This window comes from Salvelinus alpinus, chromosome 6 (genome assembly GCF_045679555.1).
Source record: "Salvelinus alpinus chromosome 6, SLU_Salpinus.1, whole genome shotgun sequence".
NCBI lineage: Eukaryota > Metazoa > Chordata > Actinopteri > Salmoniformes > Salmonidae > Salvelinus > Salvelinus alpinus.
This window is the reverse complement of record NC_092091.1, coordinates 47,404,787-47,421,247: the sequence shown is the minus strand read 5'-3', so window position 1 is coordinate 47,421,247 and position 16,461 is coordinate 47,404,787. Positions and strand designations below refer to the sequence as shown.

General features: G+C 42.3%; 2 protein-coding genes across 2 annotated transcripts in view; one reads left to right on the top strand and one right to left on the bottom strand.

Moving 5' to 3' along the window:
* LOC139577573 (anoctamin-8-like) overlaps positions 1-9,531 on the top strand; it is a 64,070-nt gene extending 54,539 nt beyond the window's left edge. Inside the window, exons 15-18 of the mRNA XM_071404681.1 lie at positions 2,699-2,890; positions 3,937-4,068; positions 5,187-5,297; positions 5,628-9,531. Of these exons, the coding sequence (XP_071260782.1) occupies positions 2,699-2,890; positions 3,937-4,068; positions 5,187-5,297; positions 5,628-6,335 (1,143 nt within the window). The 3' untranslated portion in view covers positions 6,336-9,531. The remainder of the gene's footprint in view (positions 1-2,698; positions 2,891-3,936; positions 4,069-5,186; positions 5,298-5,627) is intronic.
* A 2,520-nt stretch (positions 9,532-12,051) lies between these two features.
* On the bottom strand, positions 12,052-15,934 carry LOC139577574 (DET1- and DDB1-associated protein 1-like). Its single transcript, XM_071404682.1, has 5 exons — positions 15,568-15,934; positions 14,301-14,381; positions 14,153-14,204; positions 13,919-13,980; positions 12,052-13,690 (listed from the first exon to the last, which is right to left on the bottom strand). The coding sequence occupies exons 1-5, from the start codon at positions 15,574-15,576 to the stop codon at positions 13,586-13,588; spliced, it is 309 nt and encodes a 102-aa protein (XP_071260783.1). The 5' UTR covers positions 15,577-15,934; the 3' UTR covers positions 12,052-13,585.
* Between the last annotated feature and the right edge of the window lie 527 nt (positions 15,935-16,461).

The following is a 16,461-nucleotide window of genomic DNA, read 5'->3' as shown; positions in this document are numbered from 1 at the left end:
TTGGTAGATAATGCGTTCGGCATTTGATTGTAAGGAATTATAGGTCAGGTGAACAAAAGGACTTGAGTTCCTGTATGTTATGATTACACCACAAAAAGTTAATCATAAGGCATACACCCCCCCCCCCCCTTCTTCTTACCAGAGAGATGTTTGTTTCTGTCAGCGCAATGCCTAAAGTGGTTTGAGCTCTGAACTCTATTCCCTCCCTGTTTGTTGTTGGGATGGTATGGGTGGGTTCTATGTTTACTTTGTGGGGAACACTTCTAGTTATATTATTGACTACTTAGCTAACTTGAATGTAATTACATGGCCGTTCCACCAATTTGGTGCCCTTTGAGAAGTGTAACTTGGTAAAACAAATAAAAATGATTTAACCTAATTTTAACATTCTGTCATAAAGAACACATTTTCCCATCAAGAGGTTAAATACATTTTTAAAAGACTATAGTAAGGGCCTATTAAGTGCCAAATAAAGTAACAGGGTTGACGTTTTCGTCTTAACTCAGCCATAAATCCTCTTCTGACAGAGGGAATGGAAACTTGTTGTGTGCAACAACAGAATAAATGTCATTGTTAAAACATTTCTAGCCTTTCCATCTATGGGTAACAGGGTTGACGTGTTATGCTCGATCCGCTCAGTTTTCCACCACAAAACACCAAAACAAATCTAAAAACTTGCTTTTACACTATTATTTGACTATTAGATGTTCAATGTTTCTTTTGAAATAAATAATAAAAAATATATAGTTTCACAATGTTAAATCGTGAGTTCAGTTCACATAACAGGGTTGACCATAAAATGAGGGACAAACGTAAATGAATCCCAAATCACATGAAATAAATGATCTTCAGAAATGACCTTGTCAAAGCAACAAAATAGCTAGGGCTATATACTAACCAGGTTTCCATCCAACATTTTTATGCGAGTAAAGTACGCCGGATAAAAAATGTAACGACAGGCTTTATGGAAACTGAAAATGTGTCAGTAAACTTTTCAAATGTCGATAAAACAAAATACGCTACATGGTAAAATGAATTGTGCAAAAAATGTAGGTCGAAAAGCTTTTATGCACAAATATTGATATAACAACCATCATAGCGAAGTAAACTTGGAGTCACGCGATTACATGTTGTGTGATCCTCCCACTACCCATCGTCGGGAAGCATGCAGATTATTAGGCTACAGATTAAATAAATTATGATGAACTTCACAGGGTGGTGAATGTGCAAGGTGATGAGTTTGATGCTCCTTTCCTATAAATATTGAGGGTCTTATTCTGGTGACATGATCATCGTTGCATGGCTAGCGTTTGACAAATAAAAATAATCGTTCTCCATAATAATCTCATCATGTAGGCTATCCTACCCGCACTGTATCTAAGAGCTGTTGGCTAGAGCACAAGTGCCAATACCAGAGTGGGCACACATGCTATATAGTGCAACATTTTTGTGAGAAAATCATCAGTAGAGTTGAAAATTCAATGGAAACCCATTTTACTTCAAAGGGTATTTTTAAGTGCACTACATCATCACGCAAAGCCTTTTTTGATAGAAAAACATATTTGATAGAAACACATATCTGGTGGGAAAATGCACATATTATTTTTATGCAAATTTTTGAATATGCACATTAAAATCTCTCACCGATTGGATGGAAACCTAGCTACTAATGGTGAAAACCAACATTTTTCCAAGTTAAGTGGGTTAAAATCTTCCTATAAGTCAGAGGGTGCATGGAGGGGCATGTCAAAATGCTGAATTTCAGTACTTTAGCAAGTCTTTATTCATATAAAAAAATCAGATGGAATTCTCCATGTGGTCTATATTAAAAGGCACTTAATTTAATATAACTGGCTGATAATTTTTTCATTATTTTACCCCTTTTTTTATCCCCAATTTCATGGTTTCCAATTGGTAGTTAGTCTTGTCTCATCGCTGCAACTCCCGTACGGACTCGGGAGAGGCGAAGGTCGGGAGCCCTACGTCCCCCGAAACAAAACACAACCCAACCAAGCCGCACTGCTTCTTGACACAATGCCCGCATAACCTGGAAGCCAGCCACACCAATGTGTCGGAGGAAACACCATACACCTGGCGACCGTGTCAGCGTGCATGCCTGGCCCACCACAGGAGTCGCTAGAGCGCGATGGGAAAAGGACATCCCTGTCGGCCAAACCCTCCCCTAACCCGGGTGACGCGGGGCCAATTGTGCATCGCCCCATGGGTCTCCCGGTTGCGGCCGGCTGCGACAGAGCCTGGACTCGAACCAGGATCTCTAGTGGCACAGCTAGCACTGCGATGCAGTGCCTTAAATCACTGCGCTACTTGGGAGGCCCCTAATATAACTGGCTTTTAAAATGCAATATATTGGTGCACAATTTTGTATTAAAATATCGAAAAAGACACTTTTCGTGGAACAACCCTACAGTGCAGATACAGTATGTATTACCACCAAGAAATGTAAATGCATGGTATCTGTATCTTGCACTCAGAATCAGTAAGATATTACTTTAGGTCTTTTGACGTCACTGTGCGAGGCAAAGTTAGCCATGACTAGCTAACTTCCCATACATGTACAACTACATTTACACAACTTCTGTTCTGGCCCTTACTGAAACAATAAAGATATTAAACACTGTGATAATTATCTATCCATGTCACCGTGCTGACAGTGTCTTATGTATTTTGTCCCTTCCAGGACACCTTCCAGGACTACCAGGAGATGTTTGTCCAGTTTGGCTATGTGGTTCTCTTCTCCTCAGCCTTCCCCTTGGCGGCCATGTGTGCTCTCATTAACAACATCATAGAGATCCGCAGCGACGCCTTAAAGCTCTGTACCGGCCTGCAGAGGCCCTTTGGTCAGAGGGTGGAGAGCATCGGACAGTGGCAGGTAGAACAGTCTTTTCAAGCTCAGTACTTAATATGTCAAATTGAAAGAACTTACAAAAAAAAGTAGAAATGATACTTAGTGGCAGTTAGGACTGAAGTACAGGTAGGACTGAGGGACACTGGCAGGTAGAACTGAGGGACACTGGCAGGTAGAACTGAGGGACACTGGCAGGTAGGACTGAGGGACACTGGCAGGTAGGACTGAGGGACAGGTAGGACTGAGGGACACTGGCAGGTAGGACTGAGGGACACTGGCAGGTAGGACTGAGGGACAGGTAGGACTGAGGGACACTGGCAGGTAGGACTGAGGGACACTGGCAGGTAGAACTGAGGGACACTGGCAGGTAGAACTGAGGGACACTGGCAGGTAGGACTGAGGGACACTGGCAGGTAGGACTGAGGGACAGGTAGGACTGAGGGACACTGGCAGGTAGGACTGAGGGACACTGGCAGGTAGGACTGAGGGACAGTGGCAAGTAGAACTGAGGGACAGGTAGAACTGAAGGACAGTGGCAGGTAGGACTGAGGGACAGGTAAGACTGAGGGACATGGACAGGTAAGACTGAGGAACAGTGGCAGGTAGGACTGAGGGACAGGACAAGTAGGACTGAGGGACAGGGCAAGTAGGACTGAGGGACAGTGACAGATATGACTAAGGCACAGTGGCAGGTAGGACTGAGTGACAGGTAGGACTGAGAGACGGACAGTGGAATGTAGGACTGAGGGACAGGTAGTACTGAGCGACGGGACAGGTAGGACAGAACAGTAGGACTGAGGGACAATGACAAGTAGGACAAGGACAGGTAGGACTAAAGGACAGTTCTAAGAACGGCAGTGGGAACGGGGGACTCTGGTTATGGAAGGCCACAGTGTTCACAGGCTTTTTTTGCAGCCCAGCACTAATATTTCATAAACAGAGCCCTGTCCTTTAGTATAAACCTAATCATGAATTTACCTTGTGTAAGCTTTGAAAGCATGAGGTTTTGTGTTATACTGCATGTAAATACAGTAAGCCTGTCTGTTGTGTGTGTGTCTCTCTCTCTGCAGACAGCAATGGAAGCCATGGGTCTAATCGCCATCATAGTCAACTGTTACCTGATTGGTCAGTGTGGTCAGCTGCAGCGACTCTTCCCCTGGCTCAGCCCTGAGATGGCCATCATCTCCATTGTCATCCTCGAAGTACAGACTCTACTACAGTCACACACCTGACATCAGCTAATGCCTAGGCTTTAGCTCAGTTGGCTGATGGGGTTTTGAGTCTCACTCTGTTTCAGTGTTGGCAGAGTTTAAATAGGGATTTTGTAGGTGGTAGACTAACTCTCAGCACTGATCCAGAGTCAGATTTGATTGACGTCTTCTAATAGTTGAAGGGAGGATATATGGCTGGTCAACTGATCTCAGAGCAGCTCAACCTCTCAAACTGACAGCAGCCCAGCAGGCCTTATAGACTTGTCTCTTTAAAAGTCACCTCGGTGAGCTGTGGTCATAGTAGCGTCTTCCAAGACACATTTCAAACGTTTATTGTGACCTGCAGCTGCACCAATGCGTTTTGGCATCAAGCCGTCCTCAGTGTGCAGTATACTAGCAGTCTTTCAGATGAGATTAAAATGAAGTCAAAATAATAAATATGACATATTTTGGAGACTGCTGGGCATGTCATTTGCAATTTCATATTAATCTCCTCCTTTCTTTAAATCTTTCGTAAGTAAAGATGTCAAAGTTGTTTTACATCTCAGAGAAGGGATTTTCATTAGAAAAATCTACCATGTTGAAGCTAGTCTTATCACTAGTCAGCAGCAGGTGTGTCTTAAGCCCCTATGAAAGCTTAGAAACAGGCAATACTATTTTAAAGCTAACCACAGCTACCTCAATGAAATGTATTCTTCTCTGAGGCAGCTTTCAGCTAAGTGCCCATAGCAGTAAAAAATTATAAAGTGTGAAATGAGGCGGATCATTCCTGGCTACTTCTGTGGTTGTGGACAGGGCAGATGTGTGGTGAGTGATGTGAACCCTACTCCCAGCCAGAGACTGTACGTACCTGTAAGAAAGCTCAAGTGTTACATGATCTCTGGACATCTCCACCACTCTGTCACACTGCCTGTGGTGAGGTGTAAAAGGGAGGGGGGGGGGGGGTGGGCTGGACAGAATAGGAGAGTCTCAACATACTAAATAAACACAACACAGCACTGCAGCCAGTAAACAGCTCACAGGTGAACAGCTCTCTGGCTTTGCCTGCTAACTCAAACAGCCTGGTCTTTTAAATGTTATAACGTTCTCTCTTGCTCGCTCTCTCTCAGCACTTTGCCATCCTGCTGAAGTACATCATTCACGTAGCGATCCCAGATGTCCCCAGCTGGGTAGGAGAGAAGATAGCAAAACTGGAGTACCAACGCAGGGAGGCCTTTAAGGTAAATTGTCCATGCCTGAATCACATTGGTGTTGTGAGGAGTTCATTGTATCAATCAATCAATAAAATTGATTTAGAAAGCCTTTTTTATATCACCAGTTGTCACAAAGTGACCCAGTAACCAAAAAGTGATACAGTAACCCAGCCTAGACCTCAAAGAGCAAGCAGAGGCACATTGGGCAGGAAAACTCCCCAGAAAAGAAACCATCCTCTTCTGGCTGTACCTGGTAGAGGTTAAGAGTGAATAGATAGTTTCTCGGTTCAGAGTGTGCACAATTCTGTCAGACTGTGATTGAATGAGTTGTTGTAACGGTTGTTTCTCTCCCTACAGAGGCACGAGCGGCAAGCACAGCAACACTATCAACAGCTACAGAGGAGGAAGAGAGAGGAGGAGGAGAGGGAGAGGCAGGCGGAGTACCAGGCTCGCAGGGAAAGGGAGAGAGATGAGGGGAAGGACTCCTCCGGGGGAGACCACCACCACGACAAGAGCCATGGAGGGAAGTCCCGCACTGGGGGGGGTGGAGGGGGGGACAAGCCCAAGAGGCCCAGCTCCCTCCTGGCCAACAACAACGTGATGAAGCTCAAACAGATCATCCCTTTACAGAACAAGTTCTCCTCAAGCAGCGCGCGCTCCCCTCAGTCTCCCACCGGAAACGAACCCAAGCTCCCCGGGTTCCTTAGCTTCAAGTTCCTCAAGTCGCCCGAGAATAAGAAGGAAGCGGCAGCGACCGCTGCTGTAGCAGCGGCAGCCACGGCAACGATTACCACGATGTCTGCGACCGTCCCAAGTGGTAACCAGGAGTGGTCTCAGTCGCCAAGCAAGTCATTCAACCCGGGGAAACTGTTTAACTTTGGGAAGTCGGAGGGGGGCTCCTGTGTGAATGGGACCCAGTTACCTCGACCAGGAGAGGGGTACCAGGCGTCTGACAAACAGCCCACCAAGTCTGACCTGAATGGGGTGACGGACGAGCGCCGTTCACCTGGAGGGGACGCGGGGGAGATCAAACACCACACGGACTCCCCGGACCGTAAAGTCTAGTCTCTCTTTGGAAAGAGATGACAAACTGCTGTGAGAACTTAACTTGATATATCTACTACAAGGAAAAATAAGTGGGGTGAAAAGGCCAAGCCTCTCTCCATGCTTTCTGGGTCTGAGGTTGTGTATGTAGACATTGCCTAGAGGCTGTGAGGGGAATTGGCTGATGGTAATGATGATGAAATCATAACCGTGCGCGTATAGAGACACACATACCTCACTTTTGTCTGCAATACATATAGACATGCATGAGCTGTGTTTCTAAAACTTTTCGGGGAAAAAGGGAGAGCAGTTTATCTTGATTTATTCTCATCTGAAAATTGAAATCATCTTGGTGGCCATCTTGCCACTGAAACATAATAGCCTGGTTTTGGGGGAGAGAAGGAAAAACATTTATTGGTGTGTGTGTGAATCAAACGCATAACGAGACCTTTCGTAGCATCCACAAAATGGTCGCCTGATCTCATACACATTTGTAACTATGAAGGCCTATCAGCTTTTCTACTTAAACGAAGCAGCTTTGCTAGCCGTGCAATATCAATCGGTGTTTAAAATTTGAGCAGTACTGCAAAACACGAAGTTCATTCTCATCAGCCTAATCTCCCATTTTAAAGACATACATTAAGTGCCATGAGCTTTATTTACAAAGCAAAAAGAACCACCCGAGCTTAGTATATACCTCCCAAGAAAACAACAGGAATATCTGAAGTGTATGTCTGACAGTGAGAGTGGATGTTGTGTAAGGCAGAGATGAAAGTCGTTTGATAAAAGACAACACATACTGTCTCCTATCAGTATGTGTTCTAGAGAGAGGAAAAGAAAGAGAGGGAGAGAGAATGACAGTTGTTTTGACTGATGCCTGCCCAGGAAACTGAGAGTCCGATGAAGGAAGATGCCACAGGATGTTGACATGGATGTGTGTGTAGACTAGACAGTATACGGTATGTGCTATGGAGAGTTTGGGTTACTGTGTGCCATTCTAATCTCTCCCCATTCAAGCCTGCAGAGAGACACATTATAGACAGTATACTAATCATGGCACTCCATTTCAACACAAAGATCTGACTAGATTAGTGAGAAAGAGAGAGCATTTGCACTAAACCCCGAAGTCCTGCACTGAGACAAGCAGAGCTTGTTCTGCAGGTGTAAGGAAGGACCATACCAGCCTGCCTCATAACACAACCTAACATATGCAAACACTTGCTTTTCTTATCGCTAGTATCTTATGCTGATGCTGTTGTTATTTCATCTGGATGGCTGCTGTTCCCAATCATTCGAGAGCTGGCATATATTTTATTTCCCCTTGTGTCTTTTGGGATATATGTCATTTGGGATGTTGCCAAACCAGTACCTTTCTGAGTACACTGGCATGTGAGAACATAGTTACATTTCTCGAGATCCCAGATTTCTAAATTCCTTTTATAAGCAAATCCAAAGGGATTAATCAACCATCTTTATTTTCTATAATGTGGCCAGATGATGGTGCCAGAGAACAAGAAAGTGGTTTATACGTCTCTAATTTAGAGTATGATGGCATTGTCCTTGGATACTGATCAGCAGTCAGTTGTGTGTCCCCCACCCCTACTGTTAAGTTTTGGATTTGGGGAAGGTAATCTGATATTAGATCTGTGCCTATAAACTCATAGTACATCCAGTCTTCCTCATTGAAAAGAAGAACGAACCACTGCACTTCACAGCAGAGATTCAGCACAGAGACATGCAGTAAACATTAACTTTGCACCTCCGCGTCATCCTCTTTGGCTAGGATCTTTGCAATAATATAGTATTGGAGGGACATAGTGGCACAGCCATATAGACTAGTCTTCTACTGGTCCGTGCCTTAGCCAACTGCATTTCTAGTTCCACTACCCAAATATTTCGATCTCCACCTTACCTGGCTTCTCAGTGTGGGTATTAACATCCCATCTCTCCTCTCTCCATCTGGGCTGAACCAGACACACACCGGTCTCCCTTCTGAAATAGGAAACCTAATCTAAGGAAGCTTCCCTAGTACACTGTTCTTTTCATCTCTCCCTGTGCTTTAAATATGAGACGAGGTTACCTAAAATGCCTATCAAATATGAATTTTGGCAAAAAAAACATGCATAAACTTTCATTTTGCATGGATTGCCTAGCTGTAACTATACAAACTACAGAATAATGTCATGCTTCTGCAATGAGACTCAATATGGTATTTCAGCCTGGTCTCATAGACTAAACATAACATAGTACATGTACATGTGGTGGTCCCGTGTGGCTCAGTTGGTTGAGCATGGCGCTTGCAACGCCAGGGTTGTGGGTTCATTCCCCACGGGGGGACCAGGATGAATATGTATGAACTTTCCAATTTGTAAGTCGCTCTGGATAAGAGCGTCTGCTAAATGACGTAAATGTACATCCGGGACACTCAAGTTAGTATGATATATTATGTTTAGTATGGTTACTTATCTCATCATGGACAATTTATAGTTAATTAGCAACTTTAACTACTTACTACTTTTTAGCTACTTTGCAACTACTTAGCATGTTAGCTAACCCTTCCCCTAACCCTTTAGGCTAACCCTTCCCCTAATCTTAATCCTTTTAGCAAACCCTAACCCTTTAACCTAACCTTAACCCCTAGCCTAGCTAATGTTAGACACCTAGCTAGAATCGTAACATATACATCTAGCAAATTCGTAACATATTGTACGTTTTGCAAATTTCTAACATATAATACGAATTCTAATTTGTAACATCATACAAAGTTGGTGATGGCCATCACAAATTAATACATACCATACGATACATAACATATCATACTAAATGGAGTTTCTCAGATTTACGCTAGGAATGTATTTCCTCCAACTTTATAATGAAAAGGTACCTCTCAGTCCCAAAACATACGTTTTCTGGAGACTTGTAGGAGGAGTGCTGATGATGCCGTGAAGTGGATGTGTGGAGGTGAGATGTACTGTACAGCTACCAGTATGTAGAACCCTTCCCTTAAACCTCTTAACTAAATTTAAAATAAAAAAAACATATTCACAACAGCCTCACTAACTGACAAGACATAATGTTCTCTTCCAATGTACCACTGTACAAAAAAAAACTTTATTTTCAAGAAAAATATAATACTGGGAAATGGGATTATTTATTTTATTTTGTCATATTTTTTGTAAGATTTGAAAATAGATAATAAAACAAATGTAAACTGAAATGTTCATTTCTTTCTTCACTGAAACATGGAAGTATGAAACAAATGTACATTTACATTGTTTCAATTACATAACGGAAACAACTTTGAAAAAAAATGTATTATAATTTTTGGATACTTTTTACTGCCCTTTCTCCCCAATTTGAGATATCCAATTGGTAGTTACAGTCTTGTCCCATCGCCGTACGGACTCGAGAGAGGCGAAGGTCGAGAGCCATGCATCCTCGAAACACGACCCTGTCAAACCGCACTGCTACTTGACACACTGCTCGCTTAACCCGGAAGCCAGCCACACCATTGTGTCAGAGGAAACACCTACAGCTGGCGACCGAAGTCAGCGTGCATGCGCCCGGCCCGCCACAAGAATTAGCTAGAGCGCGATGGGACAAGGACATCCCAGCTGGCCAAACCCTCCCCTAACGGTGTGCGTACGTGTTAATTGTGCGCCACCTCATAGGTCTCCCGGTCATGGCCAGCTGGGATCGAACCCTGGTCTGTAGAGATGCCTCAAGCACTGCAATGTCTTAGTTTCCAGCAGCGGTCTACTTTTCAATAAAAAAAAATATATTTGAGCGAAGCTGAAAATAACATTTAACCTACATAGGTTGGTTGTTTCGACACATACGCAACTATGGGGCAAAACAGACGGGGCCTGGCTTAGACTGTTGACATGTAAACTATATTTAATCTCCAAATGTTTATTGAAAACAAATACATTTGCACAATGAGCATTTGTCTCTCAAATACATGTTTACAGTTGTTGGTTTGCTAGCTAGCGAATTTTTGCCATATAGGCATAGACATCAGTCAAAACAAGACATGGTTTCAATAACAAGATATGAACTGAAACAAGCCACCTACAATCCCCCACAAGGCAGCTTCTTTTCAGTGTTGCAATCTATCTGACTATTCACAATCATAACGTGCACCTTCCGGCCACATCGATGCACGCGCATAATTTTCATGATGTCAGCCAACCCATCTATACACAATAAAACAGGGCTAGGCGTAGCGTGTATATTGACGAGTCTAGTAGAAGCATAACATGTCTTTATGCTTCAAAGTCAGAGGATGGCAAGTATACCTACAGAAGGAAGATCACTGACAACAGTCAACTCACTTCGATTGCGCATCTGGAAAATACATTTGCAGTGATTTTGTTGAGCAGTGTAAATATTAACAAAGGTCTGGGGCCTGTTCTGAAGGGTGCAACGTTACAGAAAATGTATAGAAATGTATTATATAGAGCAGATTAGAGGTTGACCGATTTATTCTTTTTCAACATCGATACTGATTATTGGAGGACCAAAAAAAGCCGATACCGATTAATCGACCAATTTTAGGTTGTAGGAATTATGACTCGTTGACTATTTCTCTATACCATTTGTATTTCATATATCTTTGACTATTGGATGTTCTTATAGGCACTTTAGTATTGGCAGCCTAATCCTGTGAGTTGATAGGCTTGAAGTCATAAACAGAGCTGTGCTTCAAGCATTGCTAAGAGCTGCTGGCAAACGCAGTAAAGTACTGTTTGAATGAATGCTTACGAGTCTGCTGCTGCCTATCACCGCTCAGTCAGACTGCTCTATCAAATATCAAATCATAGACTTAATTATAATATAATAAACAGAAATACGAGCCTTTGGTCACTAATATGGTCAAATCCGGAAACTATCATTTCGAAAACAAAACGTTTATTCTTTCAGTGAAATACGGAACCGTTCCGTATTTTATTGAATGGGTGGCAACCCTAAGTCTAAATATTGCTGTTACATTGCACAACCTTCAATGTCATAATAATGTAAGGTTCTGGCAAATTAGCTCAGTTCGCAACGAGCCAGGCGGCCCAAACTGTTGCATATACCCGGACTCTGCTTGCACTGAACGCAGGAGAAGTGACACAATTTCCCTAGTTAATATTGCCTGCTAACATGAATTTCTTAACTAAATATGCAGGTTTAAAAATATATACTTCTGTGTATTGATTTTAAGAAAGGCATTGCTGTTTATGGTTAGGTACATTTGTGCAACAATAGTAACCATGTGTAGTTAATAGTGATTATGTGAAGATTGTTTTTTATAAGATAAGTTTAATGCTAGCTAGGAACTTCCTTGGCTTCTTGCAGCCACAAGGTCCTTTTGACGCTGCACTCGCGTAACAGGTGGTCAGCCTGCCGCGCAGTTTCCTCGTGGATTGCAATGTAATCGGCCATAATCGGCATCCAAAAAGGCCTTAATTAATCGGCCATGCCGATAAATCGGTCGACCTCTAGATCAGGTATTAATCATATCATCTCGTTTCATTACTATCTTATCTTCAATGATGTGAATGTTACCAGTACTAGTACCAACTAAATCTCTGGAACAAGGCAGGTTGGCTTCCTCTCACTACCTATTTTTGCATTCCATGGCAAGTGGTCTGTTACGTCTCATACCATCTTTATCCTCTTCTCCACACAACTTCCCCCCCAGCTCGGGAAGTTAGACTTTTTTTTTTTATACAAGATCACAAACATTGGGTAGCAGTGCTTCTCTTAACATTTAATAACAGCATCTAGTATAATATCCATGTAGCTACATGTATTCATTTTACAAAAGGCAGATTCAAAGTAAGTTATTTTTTATAAATATCAAGCCAAGACCTTAATATCTAACAGCAGGCACTGGCTATTATATTTACATACAGTCTCTAGTGAAAGTCTACATACCCGTTGCAGTCTTCACATTTTGCTATATAAAAAAAAGACAACACAGGATTACATTTTATTTTCCAACCGATCTACTTTTTAGATTTAATTCTAATGCAGCAAAAATGTGAAGAATGTGCAAGGGGTGTGTACTTTCACAAGGCACTGTAGTTCTTCATACTGAATACAACATTCTCTCTACCGCTCATATTGATGTAGACTACTATTCTTTGTTCTACCGGTGCTATAACTTGAGTTTCACAAAAATACCTAATGGGTCCATCGATTGCAGTGTAAACAAATTGAAAAGCAATTCTAGCAAACTGAGTAGTCAACACCTGTGACTAAAACAATTTGGCTTGACATTCCATTATACATTTCTTTTAACAGGGATACTTTGCCAGAAAGCAGCAAACATTCAAACTAAGCTAGTAAACTGTTGAGTCACTTGTCATCCAGGCTGTATCACATCCGGCTGATTGGGAGTCCCATAGGGCGGCGCACAATTTGTCCAGCATCGTCCGGAGTAGGCCGTCATTGTAAATAAGAATTTGTTCTTAACTGACTTGTCCTAGTAAACATCTCAGAACTAAAATTGACAGTAAAACAAAGCAGCAAACTTCAAACACAAACAAATCCAGAGCAGAATGGAAGATAATGCACGTTGAACATTAAGTCCAGGGGGAGGGTTCTTCCCAGTGATGTGTATAAACCCTGGATGACTGACAGGGGGCACTGTATTGAAGCCTCAGCACAGCCATCTTGGTAATCCTCCATTGTAAAAATAAATAAAAAATAAATAAAAAATTGTGGAAGCCACATTTGTTTTTGACACCTATTAGACACTTTAATGCATACTTTTAAATTATATTATGTGAGATAATTTGAGTAATAGGGTTAATGTCCCAAGTCCAGCAAAAAAAAGCATGAAATGCATGTAATTTTGTTCTTCAAACATTTAATTGAAATACGGCTGACTGCTCCTACTGGAGAGTGCCAATATGGCAGACCAGTGGCTTCAAAGCCTCTCAATGGCCAATACATTGCATCATCAATCCAGGGTTTATATACATCCTTGGGTCTTCCACTGCTGTGGCAGGCAGAAGTTCAGTGTATTGGGTCTGCTGACGCAAACTGTGTGGAAAGATGTTTCAGGGCTAGGCAGTGAAGCTGAAAACAGGGCACTAGACAAGGCAGGAAACTCTTTGAAGGTAACAACAAAAAAAGATACTTTTTTTCATTTTCCCAAACCAGAGTGGACATTTTCTCAGGTTGTTTGTCAAAGTGTGAGTGTCTCGTATGTCTTTATAGTCATGTCTGTTGTGTGCCTGTACTTCCTCCAGATGCACGCATCCGTACACACACTCCTAAGAGTCCTCGTTCATCTCTTGGCTATCTGTCCTTGCAATTTTGTGTGGAGGTGCTGGACTCCCTCCCTCTCCTTGATCCTGTTCCCTCTTCTTCGCTGCATTCTGTTCCAACAGAGGAGGACAATCAGTGCTTTCACTCACCTGATTGACAACCTCCTCTACAAAGTTGATGTTTCAGAGTGAGCATGGCTGACCATGCTTTAAGCAGTTCCTGGTCTGGTACAGGTCACCTCTGTTACTCTTGCAGGACACCTTACATTTATGAATAGCAAGGTGTCATGCTGTAAATGTATCTATTCATTCAGGAATGGGAAGCCCCCACCAACTCACCTTTTTGTCCCACTGTTGGTGAAGGTAGCGAAGGAGGATATTTGTTTTCTCCGTGACAATGACTAGGAAGTAAAAGAAATCCATTTATGAAGAATCATTTTGTTGTTTTGGAAGGGGAAATGGCTTGAGTTTAAAATAAAAAAATGAATTTCTAGCAGTACATGTTTCCCAAGACAAAACAAATAAAGACTATCGATGAAGTCTGTGCTCTCCAGTAAGGATGAAGGAACTTACTCTGTTCTGAGGGGTACTCGCATGTCGGGAGGTACACGGACAGTCTTCGGTTCTGTAAAAAGTAATTTAAAAGCGTTTCAGGTGGAACAAGACTGATGATGTTCATCTGTCATATTACAAATGTTCTGATAGATGAGTAAGTGCTCACCGATGCTTTGCACACAGGGTCTGCATGGAACAGGCTGAAATTGCTCTTGTTGTAAACAGGGAGACCCTTTAGGAAATCTGCCTGTAGAAAAATATTATTCAGAGCATTAGCGCCGAGGTGGTTGTATTTAATTAACGTTTTATAAAAAATATTTAAAAAACAAAGGCATGCAACAGAGGACAAACATGGGTACATTTAAGTACCGACACAGAGCGACTCGAAGGAGTCAGAGGTTCATTTAAAAAATAAATAATAACTCTAGTCTGCACACAACTCAGCGGAGGAGTTGAGGTACTTGGCTAGTTTAGGTTGACATCTAGTTAGTTCAATATGAAGGATGCTTTACTGCCCCTTTGACAGCGTTTGGTTCAAACTACAGAGAAGCAAAGGACTGTATGTTCTGGAATAAGTGACCTCCAAGACACCATGGGGTGGGTGGGGTACACCTCTGCTCGAAACCGGGGCTGATGCCATGTGGCTGACACCCTGGGCGTTCCCTGTCATATATATGGTCGAAACAAGTGGAGGATTCTATCTGTGGCAGGTGAGATACAAGCAAAAATGTGTATAACTAAAACAAGAGGCTGTGGTCTGTCGTTTCAAATGGGAACAAATGAGCCATAGTGGGCAGAACAGGCAAGGAGGGAAGACCCAAAAGCACGAGTTAGCGAGATCCAATTGGCGCGTTCTAGCAACATTTGCATATTTCCGTTGGGGAACGCCTACTCAATTGCGCGTGTGCAATAACTCAAGTCGCCTTTCCACCCCGTCTAAACGCAATTAAAATAAAATAAAAACACTTTAAAAGGATAAAGTCTACAAAAAAGCCCACTCTGTAACAGACTTTTGTTTTGGTTACAGAAAAGTATTGAGATCAAATGTTTCATCGATTAGTATATTAGCAGAATGTCAGCCAAAATCCATCTCGTTCCATCTTCTCCCACTGCCGGCCACTGCGCTTCCTCTCACTACCTTATTTGATAGTGAGTGGAAACGCCAACCGGATGCTTCACATTTATACATCTGGTGAAATATCTGTCTCATTGTTCTGTGATACAAGCTAGCTAACTAAGTATTTAATGGCAACACATGAACGTTACCAATAAGACAGATAACGAGCAAGCTACTTCAGATCATACAATTAAATAACTGAAAAATTAACAGCCATATGATGAGATCACTGAACTGACATTAGCTAACGTTATCTAGCTAAGCTGCCAGCTAGGTAGCTGCTTTCTCTAAGCAAAATGTTTTGCCGGTAAGTTACCTTGTCCATGATGTTCCCTTTTTGTGTCGCAAGATGAAACGCAGACTGCTTTGCACAATATCTTGCAGCTGGATAGATAATGTGGCAGGTAGCTAGGTAAAGTTAAAACGGTTCACGTTATCAAGCCAGCGAACGTTAGACAGCGAACGCTGTTTTAGCTAGTTAGATTGCTAGCTGCTCTCCAGCCTACTAGCCAATGTTTATGAAATACTCCACAGTCACTTGTTATTTGAAGCACGCTGTTGTATACATTCTTGCGTCCAACTTTATCTTCTGTAATCATGAAAAACCACAAGTACGGTGAGGCACTTCTTCGATTAAGGTTAACGGCGGTTGGCATCCAATAAATGTTTGCATTACCGCCACCTATTAGACTGGAGTAGAACTCCCTTATACTTTGCTTTTAAAAAAACGACCATCTACACAACTTATAAAATAATAATTAATAAATCAAATAATAATAATAAAACACCACCCTACTCCACTATTTAAATCTATCTAGTCCTACCTCAGACCAACAACTTGAAAGGATGGGACACCAACACTTAACACACCCTGTAACTCTTCTGATATCAAGTCTCGCACACCCAAATACTTCTCTGCAGCTGCCACCACAACCTCAATTTTCTGCGACTTTACTTTCCATCCCTGCAGTACAGTTGATAACCATTGCTATAAATGCTAAAATCCAATCTTACTGAAACATATATCACTTGTTGGCCTATCCCTCTGTGCTGGTACATATATACTACAAACACCACTCCTCTCAGGATCGCTCCCCCTTGACCCATCTTCCTCTACTTTCTTCACTGCCTCAGCATATGCTGCACTACCTTAACCCTGGAAACCTCAACCTGCCTCTCTCTTACGGGACATTTCTTCTTTTTTTATACT

Excerpts from the sequence above, each read along its gene's own strand:
- LOC139577574 (XM_071404682.1), bottom strand. Across the intron at positions 13,981-14,152 it reads CGAGTACCCCTCAGAACAGA|TCATTGTCACGGAGAAAACA; the intron begins GTAAGTTCCTTC and ends TTTACTTCCTAG. Across the intron at positions 13,691-13,918 it reads ACCAACAGTGGGACAAAAAG|AATGCAGCGAAGAAGAGGGA; the intron begins GTGAGTTGGTGG and ends CTGTTGGAACAG.